The sequence below is a fragment of the Amborella trichopoda genome, chromosome 12 (genome assembly GCF_054954075.1).
Source record: "Amborella trichopoda isolate Santa Cruz 75 chromosome 12, AtrichopodaSantaCruz75HAP2 v2.0, whole genome shotgun sequence".
NCBI lineage: Eukaryota > Viridiplantae > Streptophyta > Magnoliopsida > Amborellales > Amborellaceae > Amborella > Amborella trichopoda.
This window is the reverse complement of record NC_142347.1, coordinates 38,587,606-38,603,623: the sequence shown is the minus strand read 5'-3', so window position 1 is coordinate 38,603,623 and position 16,018 is coordinate 38,587,606. Positions and strand designations below refer to the sequence as shown.

Below are 16,018 nucleotides of genomic sequence, written 5' to 3'. Positions count from 1 at the left end.
TTTTTGAAGTTTTAAATTTTATAATTATATATAAAAATAGATTTTAAGATAATCCTGAGAATTTTTTATACCAAAATTACATAAGAAGTGTGCCTTAATTGGATTGTTTAAGGTTGCAACCTTGTAGAAACCACACCTTTTACTATATGATTTGGGGTGGTAAATGCAAGAAAAATAATATCCGGCTTTAGGATATAATTCATAACCTATGGAGGGGTAAGACGTGTGAAATGTTGATTATGGAGGGAGTATTTATAGTTTTTCTTATGATTAGCTCATAATCACAGGATTGCAATGGTCCCTACGAGACTGAGACCCGGTACTGATATGGGTCTAAAATTTGTACCATAACATCGGAGTGCAGCCGGACCCGACCCGTTGCCGATCCCACGAAAAAATCCAAGTGCCTTAACAGTCTCCCCTCTCCCTCGACGGCCTCCGCCGGTCGCTGCAGGCATGCAGCAGGTCACTAAATTAGGGTTTTCATTTCTCTCTCTAGCATTAAGTCCCCGTTAATTTCTCTCTCTCTCCTTTTTCTGGTTAATCTCTCTCTCTGCGCCATTAATCCACCCCTGCATCTCAAATCACCTCTCTCCCTTTCTCTCTCCACATTTCAATCAGTCATTCTCTCTGTAAATAGTGATTTGAATCAGACAAGTCTCTCTCTCTAGCCTTGAACAAAATGAAGGACAAGCGAGCGAGACGTAACCCTAAAAGCGTTTCTCAGAACAAGGCCCCCCTCCTCCCCTCAAAATATGCCCAAGAAGAAGCCATTGGTGAAGGCTTCAGCGGAGCCTCGTTTTCGGGCGCAGTATTCAACCTCTCTACCACAATCGTTGGGGCGGGGATCATGGCCCTGCCTGCAACTATGAAGGTGCTCGGCCTCGGACCCGGCCTGTTCGCCGTTGTCTTGGCCGCTTTCTTGACGGAGAAATCGATAGACATGGTCGGCAGAGCGTCGAGAGCCGCCAAGGTGGGGTCGTATGCCGGGCTGATGGGCGATACGTTCGGCCCAATTGGCAGGGCATTGCTGCAAGTTTGCGTGGTCACCAATAATCTTGGCGTTCTCATTGTTTACATGATCATAATTGGTATTTCTTTTGCCATTTTTATCTGAATTTTGTAGTTTTTTTCCTTCTTTTTTTTTCGGTCTTTTTGTTCATAGTTTCTACTTTTATGGGATATTTTTATATATTTTTTTTATACTCTTTTGTAATTTCCATTTTTTTTTTGCATTGATTCATTCTCTTGGATTTTTATGCAATTTATCGACTGGCTTTTTATCTGAGCAGTTTGTATTTCTCGTTGTTTCTTATAAAGCTTTCTCTGATTACTTCGACTCTTTTGGAAAATTCCTGACCGTTGGATTTTGGTTTGCTTGAATAGATTTTTCCTGTTTCTTGGCCACGTTATTAAGTAATTTTAGTTTTTCTATTTTCAACAGATTTCTTGGTAAATTTTCTTGCTGCTTGGTCCCATTTTCAGATGAAACTTCTTGCGGTTGTCTTTCACTTTTCCCTTACCTTTTACTGGGGCCTCTATGTTTGGGACACTTTATCAATGAGTCGCCGGACTTCTATGTAGAAATGCGCCCCCTCTAAATAGTGTATTTTCAAAATGGATTTTGGCCCTAATTTTTTAGGGAAAAGTTTATATAGAGCTGAGGCTTTAAACAAATCAAATTCGAGCCTACATCAACTAGAAGAGGTTGTTTTGATGCTCAAATATCTTCAAATTGATTATATCGACATCAAGATGCATAAAATGAGAAAAAAATGGGTTGCAAGTGTTGGAAATAGTGTATTTTGTAACGAATTTTTTTATAGTTAATTTTCAAGATTTCCAAGTCTTCATAAATATATTGATCTACACTATTTTTAAAGCTTTAAAATTTATAAATAACTATAAAAATATATTTTAAAGATATGATAAATATTTCCAATATTGAAACCACATTTCTCGATACTATTTGAAGGTAGGCTCTAATTTGATTGTTCAGCGCCTCGGCTCTATACAAACCACACCCAATTTTTAATGGGATCGTATACAATGAAACTATTTACCTTTGACATAAAGTGGCCGCAATTACTTACAATTGTACAATGTGAAATTTGATAGCTTGGATGTATAATAAAGTTTGAGAATTTTTTTTTGAAGTTTGAACTTGGAATAATTATAGCAACCCAATTTCACATTAAATAGTTAAAATTAATGTTACTACCTTGTACCAAAATTAAGTGGTCGCATTCTACACAGTTTCTTTTTAATGAATGTATAATCTCTTATAAACATGTAAAAATAAATAAAATCTAAAAATTAAAATTGCTAGAATTTTTTTAAAAAATATTTAGACAAGTGACTTTAATTTTTTATTCGAAGGACTATTATTTACATCCATCTTTGAAATGGATTGTTTATACCTCGGGGAACATAAATGGGTTTCCTTGATGCACACACCACTTTTCCTTTTATTTTTGGGGAAATTCCAGCTGCATGGTTGTACCATTTTACTGTGGTTTTGTCCTATTTGGATTTTTTTGTCGAAATAATTAAAAGTGCTTTCTTTGCATCTTGGCCGTCGGATTATGGTTTGTGGTAATTTCACTCGACGTGCTCCTGCTGCATGTTTTAACGTTAAATAATTTGCATATGCCTTTATGTATGCCATTTACTTTTGTTACAAGGAGGTTATATGTTCCTGGTTATTAAATTTGATGGCTGGGTATATATTCAAAGTTCAATATTTTGTTTTTTAATTTTTATTTTTATTTTTTTTAAATCTAGTCAATGACACTCTTAAAACCACCCCATTTGAAATTTGATAAACAAAAGTGATTATCACCTATTTATGTTAAAAATAAATGGCCTTTTTTGTATACTTTCCTTATGAGCACAATGAGCGAAAATTCTCTTAAAAATCCTTTTTTTAGAGGAGAAATATATTGAAATGCGCTGACATAAAAATTATTTAATGTTATAACCATTTGTAACTATGCGAACTCATAATCATGCAACTTTTGGGTATTTTCAAATTAAATAAAAAATATGAGAAAAATGTTAAATAATTTACCTCTCACAAGTATTTAGATAATTTTCTCTTAAAAAAAACTAATTTTTTAGAAAAGTTATGTTGATATCTGTTATATTTTCAAAGTTTTTAAAATATCTCCAATATTTTATATTTTATGTTCATGTGCCATTTTTGAGAGCACTTGTATTTAATCTTTCAATTTCATCTTTTCTCCGTACATTGGATTAAGCTGAAAATTGGAGCGACCATTGCTTTCACTATAATTTGGCTCATTACACCAAACCCAATCTCTCTCTCTCTCTCTCTCTCAATTTTACTGTCTTTCATTTGATCTTCTAAAACAATTATAGTATTTCAACTCTTAAGGTATTTTAGTTTGCTGATTGAGTTGTACTTGTTAAATGTGATATGGTCTTAGTGATTATCAATTATAGTTGATTATTGAAGTTACGAATAAGAACCTATTTTTCCTTGTTTATAATTTTATTGTGTGTATGTTTGTGTATATCCATTTCTTAAATGATTTTTTAAAGTCAAATCCAAATTATCACATTCTTTCTTCTCAAACAGTCTTTTGCCACCCTGCAATTATGGAGTCATTTCTTTGCAGAAATTTATATGACGAGATTATTTACTTTTGGTATAAAAAGGTCACAATCATCATTAGCCGTTAGATATGAAATTGGATGGTTGGGGATTCTCATATGACTAAAAGTGATTCTGACCTTATTGTATTAAAAGTAAATGGTATCATAGTATACAATCTTTTTCTTGCTCCAATTTTTTCCGACCAATATTAAACTAATATAGATTTTTTCCTGCAATTTTTCTGACCAATATTGAACTAATATAGATTTGTTGCCCACCGAATCATTCCTGCTAGGCGAATTGAATAACGGAAAATATGAAGTACAAAGCTGTGGGAAAGCCACAAGATTTTATACTTGCACTGGAATATACAGTCCATTTACTCCTTGGGGTAAAAAATAATCTAGGATTAACTTTATAACCCCAAATTTTGGAGGTGTGATATCTTCACGTCATAGACAAATCCCAATAAAAACAGTTCCTAATTGCACTCCCTGTGTACAAAGAAAATGATAACACAAACCGTCTCATTTTTAAGGAGTGAGATCTAAATATTAGAAATTTTAAATTTTAAATTTTTTTCTATTAAAATAACCATCTAGCAATTTTTACGTGACTCTTGAAATTTCATATTGGAAAAATCTCCCAAGTGGGTCTTCTGTCTGAAGGAGTATATGTACATTATGCTCCTGCAGGAGCATAGTATATGCGGGAGAAATCGTTGTGTACGGTTATATTTTTCGTCCAGGAGTAAGAGAAAGGGGGAACCTCTATTGGTGTCACTGCATTGTACTTTCTATCATCACCAAGCGTTTTCAAAGATGGATGGTCGTGATCTAATGACGTTAGCGTTTTATGTGATGGTCCAGTTCGGTCTATAACCATGTTATAGAACATTCTTAGTTTGCTTACAATCATACTCATTATTCATTAGGGTCATCGCCGTGTGATGAAGAAATGGACGGCCAATGATGTGAGTTAGTGGGTCCCCCAAAACAGGGATCCCAATGGACAATAAAAAACCGTACTCCATTATAGTATACCTTAGCTTTTTATTGGTTTGGTAGTTAGGATCTCAACCGTTGATCTGTGTTCATTGATGGACAGGAGACGTGCTTTCGGGCACAACTTCAGCGGATGGAATTCATCACTCAGGAGTTGTAGTAGGCTGGTTCGGAGAACATTTGTGGACCTCCCGTGGTTCAGTCCTCATCCTCAGCACCATCTTGGTGCTTGTCCCTCTGTGTTCTTTGAAGCGTGTTGGTAAATGAAAATGTTAACTTTTACTTTAATTGATTCACATTAAAGATGGTATATTATAGTAAAATGATTTGTGGGATATTGCTCTTAAAAAGAGTGCTAAAAAAACAGAGGCTTTTACTGGAAAAGAGAAAAGTTTAAGTGAGGTCTTGTTCAAATTTCATCTTAGAGGTGGATATACGTTATGAAATACATCACTTTTGCTTTTGATCCATGATTTTGTAGCTTAGAAAATAGTGCAATCTGATGATTTGTGAAGTGTTGAAGTGAATGGTGATGAATAGTTTAAGAAAAAAAAGTTAATGTTGTGTCTATTTTTAAGGTTTGATATGCATTTTTTTTTCTTTTTTTTGACAAAGTTACATAGGAATGGAACTTCTCCGACGTTGTACTGTGATAACCCAGCCTCTACCTTCTTGATCGAAGCACAATTCGTTTTTTTTTTAAGTTAAATTCATGATCAACATAGTTAAGATTATTGACATGTAAAAGTTTATGTTCAAAATCCATATCTAAGAAGACCACATTTGAATAGTCGTGTCAGCTGACTCACCCAAGCGCCATACCTTTTTAAAGCCTCGGGGCACCCATCTAAGAAACCGAAAAAAAAGCAAAAAAAAACGTTAAGCAACTAATATATAGTAACTACCAAAAGAAAAAAGGACAAATTTTTTTTTGACACTGGGTTGTCCGTACAAATCATGATGTAAGTATACAAAGGACGAGTTCAAGCCAATACTTAAGCCCCCTAATGTATACCTACTAAAATATTCAAGTCATTATTTATTAATTTGATGAGATTCTGCAATAATTTTGAAAAATGACCTTAAGTTCTATGAGAATGTTTGAGCTTATACACTGAATTTATGAGGGAATTTCTAATACAATTTTAGGTTTTGGTACATCATGGCAGATTCCTTGAGATACACGTCTGCATTATCGGTCGCCTTAGCAGTGGTGTTTGTGGTGGTAACTGCGGGTGTTGCAGTGATGAAACTGTTGGAGGGAAGCATCGATGAGCCAAGGATGTTGCCTGACATCACGGATCAAGCATCCTTTTGGAAGCTCTTCACTGTTGTCCCTGTTCTCATTACTGCTTACGTTTGTCATTATAGTGGTAAGTGAGAAATATATGTTAACATGCATAATTCTTTCTATCAATTGTGTTCACAACTAGTAGTAGGTACTGTAGGTTCTTTTACTTCTCGAGGCTTAAAAAATTTTTTGTTTGAGGCCCAAAAGTCTTGTGAACTAGCTTCAAAGGCTCTTAATTTCCTTTTTTTTCTCATTTAGTTACAACCTCTAGATTGCAAAAACCAAGCACCTTCTGGTTGATCTATGGAATTGAATTCTTGAATCCAAAGGCCCTTGCACCTAGAGGAGATAATGATCAACTCTATAACTTCAATTTCTTGAAGCAGTGGAAAGTATGCCATTATCCAATGGACTATGGTACACACCATCTTCCATTGGGTTGATCACCATCTAATGAAGTAATGTGAGGATATGGAGATAAAGGAGAACCCACAAAACAGGATACAACCAATGGTTGGTCCTCCCTTGTCTCCATTACCATCCATTATGTCATCAAATGACGATGATCTCGACAGATTATGATTATCCTTATTCCACTAGATTGTAGTATACTTTCGCTCTTAAAAAAGCTCAAAATATTTGTTTCTTACAGAATCCATGAACTTTTATGCAGTCCATCCCATCGAGAACGAGCTGGAGGACCAGTCACAAATGGGTTCAATTGTGCGTACATCCCTAATACTATGTGCATGTGTGTATATGGCAACAAGCCTATTTGGGTTCCTCCTATTTGGTGAGAAGACCTTAGAGGACGTACTTGCCAACTTCGATTCAAACCTCAGGGTTCCATTTGGTGCCTTACTTTGTGATGTAGTTAGATTGAGCTATGTTCTCCATCTTATGCTTGTTTTTCCCATTATTTTCTTTTCTCTTCGCCTCAACCTCGATGGCCTCCTCTTCCCTTATGCTGTACCAATAGCCTCTGATGCGCGACGCTTCTTTGCAGTTACTGTTGGTTCAATGGCCTTTATCTTCATTGGTGCTAATTTTATACCGAGTATATGGGATGCCTTCCAGTTTACTGGGGCCACAGCTGCTACTTGTATTGGATTTATTTTTCCAGCGGCCATCACTATTAGGTATGTTCTTTCGAAACCTTGGTCCAAATCCCAACCCTCCCTTCCCCCTCCAAAAAAAATACCACTGTTTGTGTTAAGTTGTTTTTTTTTTTTCTATATACTGTCGTCCAATGTTGTTTTTCCTTTTCCATGTCTTTTGGATCAGTTGTTGCCTTTTTTCTTTCTAATCCTTGGTCCAATGTTTTTTTTTTCTCTTTTGAGGTGGGTAAGGTGGACCTTGAATACAGGACTATTGTTTTGTAGCCTTGAGATCCTTGGCTATATATCCAATGACCTAGAAGCTAAACCCATATTTAAGAGGATTAATTTATTTGAGGGGGTACTGAGAATTGGACTTTTTTCTTTTTCTCCATTGTTAGAAAGGTTTTATTTGTTTGAAAGAGTGAAAAGTCAATGTTAAACCTTACTCCTGTCAAGAACCCCAACTTTATTGTATAGGAGGTTAGCTCCCACTTTAAAGAAGTAAGCAGAAGAACAAAAATAGGGAACTTCAAAGAAAAATAACTAGGATATAGGGTCGCTAAGGATTATAGTTCAAATAAAACAATTATATATGTAAGTGGAAAATAAAAGAAAACTTGAGATTTGGTAGGATGAGAATTTTTCCGTTTCAAAAATAATCTTTTTCTTTTGACTTTCATGCTGTTTCCATGAGAGTTTCAAATCAATAGAGACCTTTGTCTCTATTTCAATCTACTTGAATTATTGACAATCTTTCTGCAGAGACACGCGTGGGATTGCAACGAAGGAAGACAAAGTTTCTTCATGGTTCATGATGGTATTATCTATGTTTACAAGTATGGTGGCCATCTCTAGTGACATTTACACTTTCTCAGATGGAACTTAGGTCAAGGCTAGAGCATAGAATTGGAATTTATTTCTCAATCAAGAAAAAAAGCAAAGAAAAAGGTGCAAAAGAAAGAAAATCTGGTCACATTGTTGGAGGATATGAAGCAGCAATTTCTGCTATGAAAAGGGTTGAGTTGGGATTCCTCTAACCCCATGATTCTTTTTTATGTAGAAACTCATATGTACATGGATTCATTTGGGTATTCAAAGGTGAGACATAATTGTTTCATTATTTTGTTATCAAATATTACGGTGCATAGCATATTTGATAGCCTATTGGTAAAAATATGTTGTTGTGAAACTCTTGTGATGCACAAGTTGGGTGATACATTTATTGTGTCCTATGTTACATAGAAATGGAAAGATGTATCTATTTGTGACTCGGACGAGAGTGTCAGAAAAGTAAATTCAAAGAAATGTTATTGAGACACAAGACATCCATATAGTACACAATATTTAATTGAAATGCATGTGTAGTTTACATCTACATTTACATATACTACAAATGTTCCTTTGTGAATCGAGACAAAGGCAACAATACAGCTGCAAAATAAAAATTTAATTTTAAAAATTTGAGACAAGGACATGTACTACACTTTGAAGGGCAAAGTATTACAGACTTTAAAGACTATCAACCTAGGTCATTTCTTCGAACCCAATTGAACTCACTAATGGCTTGGTCAAATCATTATACAATTGCATGTCATCTAGATTAACAAATCAAGATCAATCGACTTATAAATATGAGGAGAAGGGCCAATAAATAAAAATGATATAAGAAGTTCAACACCCATATTGTTCATTCCTTGAAAAATGATAGAATTTCTAAACTACAGTAAATACCATTGCGTCCATAAAACAATCTAAAACTTCAAAATGTGAGAAATATAAATAATTTTGTTCAAGTCAAACCAAGTAGACTATAATACGTGGAACAAATAAAAACCATGAAAGATAGAGTTACCCCATTGACTTGTTCATAAGTAGGGGAACAAGAAAACATTGGAGAAGAGGTGAGATGAAGATCCTCAGGTTCACGACTTGGTTAGGGAGAAACCACAAGTCAGAGAGAGAACCCTAGAAGGTCTATTGCTACGTGAAATAAACGATACTTTCATCTTTATGGGTATATTGATTTATGCAACCTCAAGTAAGAGGATAAATTTTTTTTTTTTTTTATTCTAAGAAGTACTTTTTAATTCAAAAATATTTTGTATTTTATTATAAAATACTATTCCTTGAAGAAAAATCATTTCTAAATGAAGACACGCCACATTCCAAAAAAGAATTGTATCTAAAAAAGAGACACCGTTAGACACTCTGTAGGAGTGTCCTATGCGTTTCTTGACACGAGTTTGTGTCCAACAAGTGTCAACATGTGGTCAGATCCTCTGACATGCATGTCCATGTTTTATTGATCTTGTCAAATGCATATGAATGGTGGGGGTTGTAAGGAAGTCACGTGCATCAGTGTCTAATTAAGTGATTTACATGATAACTTAAACGGAAAAAATTTAAATGAGGTCTTATTCAAATGCGCTTCTTGGTCTAAAACATCTCTTGCATCATTCTAGAGACATTTCCGATTTAGATCTATGATTTTGCAGCTCAAAAAGTGTGCATATTTGATGATCTGTGACAAATTAAAGTGAACTGATGAATAGTCTAAGAACAAAGTTCAAACTACTGTCTTTCAAGATTCAAAATCCATTTTTTTCCATATGCATTATCGCAGTGGTTGAGTTTGTCAACCTTTAAATTTTTAAGTCCAAAATTCATCTCCATGATAGATTTTTTAAGGAGTTCAATTTGAATAGGTGTTGGTTGACACGGCAAAACCCCATTCTAAAGTAAATTCCAATGATTAGAATAGAACTGATACAAAGGAGATCAAAGCAAGGAGGGAAATACAAATTAAATGAAATAAAATGAAAAAAAAGCAGATAAATGGAAAAAGTGAACAAGTTAGGAAAGAAAATAATGGTGTATAGAACATATTTATTTTACAAATAGCAATCCACAATTAAATGTACGACATGTCATTCAGTGAGAATAAAGCAATGTGGGGTAAGAGCTTGGATAGATACCTTAAGAAAGTTTAATATAAGCCATTTTGTACGACAAAGCGAAGTTTATATTTACATCAGATCTAAATTTATATAACAATGTGGATGCAATATGCTCTGCACAGATTTTTTGGATGTATAGAAAATTTTTGAGGAAGTTTTTTTTTTAGCTATGTACAAAATGTCTTGCTTGTGGTTTGCTTTTATATCACAAGTCCATGCTTAATATAATCGTAAAAAATTGTTCAAAAAAAATAAAATAAAATAAAATAAAATAAAATAAAATAAAATAAAATAAAACGGGATTTATGATCTACAAAAAATAGGCACTTCTCGTAAGATTAGTCCATGACAGTGAAGATCAAAGGCCTAGAGAGACACTTTGCGAGATGGGAGATTCGGTCTTTGTCTTCTTCAGCGGGAGTCCATGGTGCTTGGGGAAGAGAAGGAGATCATAGAGCTTTGGGGAAAAGAGAAGAAGGAGATCAGGGAGCTTGGGGGAAGGTAAAGAAATGTGTCCTGTTTTGGGCCCATGCACAGCCTGCTTTCAAGGATGATACAACAATTTCTTCTCACTAATACATCGTTTATCACCAATTGGGCCCATGCACAGCTTGCTTTCAAGGATGTGTCAAAGGAGTTTCTTGTTCGTAATTTCAGACACTTACTTTTCAGCATGAAGAAAAGGATTGTAAGACTATCACTGTGGAGACCACTAGTAGTACATCTGGTCAAATTGAATTTTGATGGCAATATGAGAAATGAAGGTCAAGTGGCTGGATTGTTTATGGATAGTAATGGTGGATAGTAATGGCTCCATCATTTGGACTTACTAGACATCTTTGCGGCATTAACGAGGCTGAACTATGGGCTCTGAAGTATGGCATGTTACAATTGAGCGCCAAATACATTGAATTGATCGTGGAATGGTGTAAAGACCCAAACTTTACACGATGGATGTGGAATTTCATTTATGGATGAGATTCTATTTTTCTCTATGTGCCTGATGCGATTTTTGTCATGGTTTTAATTATTGACTTGTAAACTTTTTCTCTATGTAATTGATAGGGATTTTTTAGATCCAAAAGTTTTTATGATTGTCATGGTTTGAATTATTGACTTGTAAACTTTTGGATCTAAAAAATCCAATTATGAGATGAACTTTGAAAAGTGGAATACATTCGAATAGGTGCAACAACTTATGCACCAAAATCTACCCTTGTTAAAAGAAATCTATGTAAACCTAAAACAAATCGAATGATATCTTCTTTTTTTTAAAAAAATGTTGACTGTAATTTCATTAGATAGCAGAGCAAATCTCCGAAGATGCAATAGTACATTACAAAGAAAAAGGGAGGAGCACTCCTTAAATCCAAGATTGACCTATCTTAACTCCTAGAGCACCACAATTTCATAAACCTCGCCATTTCTACACCAAAAACTCCCCAAGCACCCAACTAATCCATGCGGTACAACTCACAAGAGCCTCTTCTTCACTGAGCATATCTTCCTTTCAAAAACATTGTGGTGGCCAAATTGAGTTAAACAATATGCCAAATTACAATATTGAGGACTGAAATTGAGTCACGTACCCAAAAGTACAATGTACCTATAACTAGACCTATCTAAACATATCTAACTCACTGATATTGACGACTAAAGTCGAACAATAAATTGCAATATTGGCACCTCAATCTTTGATACGTGCGATTATACGTGGCACCCACCTTAAACCATTACACTAACGGCAACATCGAAACCTCGTCAAAAGGTGTACTTTCAGTGCTAGAAACTTTTATGATGGCCTGAAAATCTATTTATGGCCTAATTATAAAATTTAAAGCTAAAAAAATAGTGCTGGTCAAGCAGATTCAAGAACACTTAAAAATCTTGAATATGGGCGGTCAAGGTAATATATGCTACAAGATTGACTAATTTTAAGACTTATTTTTTTTTTTTCATATACAACATCTCAAGTTCAAGATGAACGATTGGATATTTTTCCAATGTTGAAACAATCATTCTGATTAACCTTTTGAGGTAAATCTTGCTTCTATGTAGTAAGGTTGAAACCTTATATATAACTTTTTTTCCTTCTTTGAATCACACAACTAAAAACTTTTGGATTCTAAAGTCGTTGCAGTAGATGTATATATGAAGCGCTGGGTGCTAAGATAGGAAGTATCTGATTCGTAAGAAGCTCAAGAATTAAGAACCCTTACAACGACTATTTCTTCATATATCCTCTACCATATATGGGTTTCCTAAAGCTACCAGCTCTTCATTCCTTTCATCTTGCAAATTTCCCATCTCAATTTCTATCACTCTCACCTATTTTTAATATAATTCAAAAATGTTATTATTGTAATTGTTTCATAAAGACGTATCTATTCTTTTTTCTTTTTTTTTTCTTTTCTTTTTTTTTAATATGATAAAGGTGGGAATGGATCGTGGGATGTTATGTTGGTAAAGGCATATTATTCTTTTTTACATTTTTTTTTTATTTTTTTGTTTTCATTTTTAAAAAAAATTACGCAAATATCCCACTTAATTACCTTTATTTAAGAATCCACTTTGAAAGTTAACATTTACATTCATGCTCATTTATTCTCACTTTTTATATTTTCCCAGATTAGCCCTATTGTGTACCTGGTTTGAAGTTCTCCTGGAATCCACCTCGGTAGGGCTGGCAAGGGCCCGGTGCCCCAGCCGGCCTTGGAAATTGGAGCCCGGGTTATAAAATGTGACTTGAGGGCCGGGCTACCAAGTCTTGAAGGCTACGCTAGGGTGGGCCTAGGTAAGGGCCAGGACAGGGTAGGTTTGACCTATCAATTTTTTCCTTTTTTTTTTCTTTTTCTTCTGCCCAACCTGTACAAGTATCGGCCATCTTCAGTCCAGTCCAAGTTGGGTTCGGGCTGGCTTTAAAGAGACTAAAGCTGAGCTAGGGGCAGGACTGGCCTGGCCCGACCCAAGCCTCCCCATTGCCCACCCTACATCTCAGCATGCCAGAAAGTGGCTCATGACTTTGGAACTTAAAGATACCAAGTTTTCCTTGTATCCCAAGAACCACCTGACTTATACCAAAAGGTTGTTTTTGGGATCCAGGATCAATTAGGACCTCCAGGTCCCAAGTTAAAAAATTTTGCATTTTGAAAATTTGAAGTTTTTTTTTTTTTTCGAACCAACTAAAGTATGCGTCAAACTCACAAATGCATTGATTAAACTTGGGGTTTGAAGGATTGAAGTAGTGACAAATTGGCTATTTTAAAAAATTTTGATATAAATGAGAAACAATAATAGAAACTTGGGGACGATCACATTATGCATGTGCATGTTTTTTTTGCCCCCCTTTCTCGTAGTTCAGCCATTAGAATCGAACCTGAGTTGTATAAGTGCTAAAGTCAACTATTAACCCCTCCATCTCAAGCCCAATTCCTTGTTTGCACATCACAAGCCCAATTCCTTGTTTGTATAGGTAATGTTTCTTAAAAGGGTGAGGTTTGTATAAAGTGCACAACAAATAAGGTGCACCTCTAAATTTTGTTAGAAGATGTCGTTCCGGTATCGAAAACTTTACGATAAATTGGAAATCCACGTTTAATCGCAATTATGAAATTTAAAATTTGAAATATGGCGCTGATTAAGTAGGTTTATAAATACTTCAAATTCTAAAAATAGATGGTCTAGATAATTTGTCACAAGATATACTATTTTTAGAAAAAAAGATTCATTTTTTTTTTCTTTATATCCATACATCTTGAGGTTGAGATAATTGGTTAAAAGATTTTTCCACTTAAGCACAATCTTTTACTAGATTTTTGTGGGGTACCCTACTTCTATAGTAAAAGGTGCAACCTTATATAAACTGTTTCCTTCCTAAAGAGGATAAGCAATAGTATCAATCATGTTATTTTCTTATGGGATTGTATATAAGGAAAAAGTTTATACAAGGATGCTACCTTATAATGTAGAACTACGGATGCCCCTAAAAAATCCATCGAAAAAGGTAATTTTAATGTTAAAAACCTTTTGATTGATCATCTCGACATCAAGATGTATGACTATGAAAAATAAAAAGATTTTAAGTCTCAGAAATAGTGCATTTTACAACATATTATCTATACCATCCATTTTCAAGATTTTCATATGTTTATAGATCTACTTGATTTTAAGCATTTTTGAAATTTAAAATTTTATAATTAGATATAAAAATAGATTTTGAGATAATCCTAAGAATATTTTACATCAACATTATATACCATGATAAAATTTGAAGTTGCACCTTACCTCTACACCTACGGATGCATCCATATGCAAATTGCACCGTTTATACAATGTGATCAATTATCTTTATTACAAGAAGGTCACAATTACTCTTACTCATTGGATGTCAAATTGGATGGCTTGGGCTAGTCACAAAGTTTGAGAATTATTTTTTTGAACTTTAAGTTTTTTAGTGGCGCTCATAACCCACCCAATTTGAAATCCAAGGGGCAAGAATGATCGTGACCTCCTTGTACAAAAAGTAAAAGAATATATTTATTCATTGTGGTGGTTTAGGAGAAAACATACCTAGTCTAGGTAAGGTTTTAGATGGGTTTAAAGAGCAAATTAGAGAAAACTTGATGAATGTTTTTCTTTCATTGTTCTATTAATTGGATCAATCATCATTTTCATGACCTTTCTATGTAAATTTTCCTCCCGTTATTAGATTGAAAAGAGTGCTTAATGCTCCCAATGACAAGTACAAAGAGAGTGGAATTTGCTAACAAATGTAACTTATGAAAGAGATGATAAGGGAAAGACTGACTAAAGGCGAGGAGTGACAGGGATCATCGTAAATAAGGAAATCTACCGAAATACATCTTATTTTTAAGTATTTTATGTTTTACCCTTTTTTTATTATTCCTGATCAAAATCATGTGTATTTTCAAATTAAATAAAAGATAGTTAAGTTTTAAATAGTTAATATCTTAAATATTTTTGAGAAAATATCAAAGGGGTTTGAAACCCCTTAAAATATATGAAAGGATCAAAAGATTTCAATGGTATGCTGTTGAAGTTCAATGTCAATTAGATGCTTCCTAAAATGTTTTGAAAATTTTTCATGGTGCCCTTATTCGGCATGGAAAGCCGAACAATAAGGAGTACTTAAGCAATTCTACCTTATTTCATTAGAATTAGGTGGCTCGAGAAAAATTATTATTTTACCCCTATTTGTTCTAGTTTAGAAATACCAAACACAATTTCTTTCTCCCTATTTGTTCTATTATACAAATGGGAAAAGTTTATCTAGAGCCGAGGCTCTAAAGTCTAAACAATAAAATTCGAGCCTACCTTACAAATTTCACTAGAAGATGTTGTTTTGATGCCCAAATATCCTCAAATTGATCATCTCAACAGCAAGATGCATGGGCATGAGAAAAAAATAGATTTCAAGTTTTGAAATAGTGTATTTTGTAATGCATTTTTGGACCTTCAATTTCAAGATTTTCAAGTTTCATAGATCTCTCGATCTACACTATTTTTGAAGCTTTAAACTTTATAAATAAAGGTGAAAATATATTTTAAGGCTATCAAAAAGATTTTTTGCATTGAAATCACATTTTTTGACACTATTTAAAGGTGAGCTCTAGTTTGATTGTTTAGAGCCTAGGTCTATACAAACTGTACATTTTAGAAATAGGAAAGGTTTCTATACTTCCCCTACATCATAGAAGTTCTATGTTTCCCCTACCATCCATCCGTCCAATTTTTATCAAGAGAGCTACTCACCGTTTGATCTTAGATTCAACGTCTCAAAATATTTTATTTTTAGTTTTTTTTAAACAAATTGTATGAATATAAAATTCGGTACATGCCATATTCTCATTGGGGTGCACCTATAAAAAATATTAAAAATAAATTTTTTGTAAAATATAATGACCAAAATACCTCTTTAAACTTTCAGTGGTATTTTGGTTATTTTATTTTATCTTATTGAAAATATTGTTTTTATATTTTTCCCTAGTGCGAGTTTAATAGAGGATTAGACGTCCAAAATTTGATAT

The 16,018-nt window shown here is 34.0% G+C and overlaps 1 protein-coding gene across 4 annotated transcripts; it reads left to right on the top strand.

Annotated features, from left to right (window-relative positions):
- Nucleotides 1-223: 223 nt before the first annotated feature.
- Nucleotides 224-8,147, top strand: LOC18446884 (amino acid transporter AVT6A). 4 transcript variants are annotated; one of them, XM_020675166.2, is made up of 6 exons: nt 224-1,091; nt 4,727-4,882; nt 5,793-5,996; nt 6,588-6,707; nt 6,921-7,053; nt 7,777-8,147. In XM_020675166.2, exons 1-6 carry the CDS (start codon nt 683-685, stop codon nt 7,898-7,900), a joined length of 1,146 nt encoding a protein of 381 aa, XP_020530825.2. In that variant the 5' UTR covers nt 224-682; the 3' UTR covers nt 7,901-8,147. The 4 variants fall into 4 exon arrangements, with proteins under 4 accessions (XP_020530825.2, XP_006857051.2, XP_088709843.1 ...); XM_006856989.4 differs by having other exon boundaries at nt 6,588-7,053; XM_088853717.1 differs by lacking the exon at nt 4,727-4,882 and having other exon boundaries at nt 231-1,091.
- Nucleotides 8,148-16,018: the final 7,871 nt, after the last annotated feature.

What these genes read in the sequence shown, in the direction of transcription:
- LOC18446884 (XM_006856989.4), top strand. Translation starts at nt 683, where the DNA reads ATGAAGGACAAGCGAGCGAGACGTAACCCTAAAAGCGTTTCTCAGAAC. An exon ending in TGTTTACATGATCATAATTG is followed by an intron (nt 1,092 to 4,726) that starts GTATTTCTTTTG and finishes ATTGATGGACAG; the next exon opens with GAGACGTGCTTTCGGGCACA. An exon ending in GTGTTCTTTGAAGCGTGTTG is followed by an intron (nt 4,883 to 5,792) that starts GTAAATGAAAAT and finishes ACATCATGGCAG; the next exon opens with ATTCCTTGAGATACACGTCT.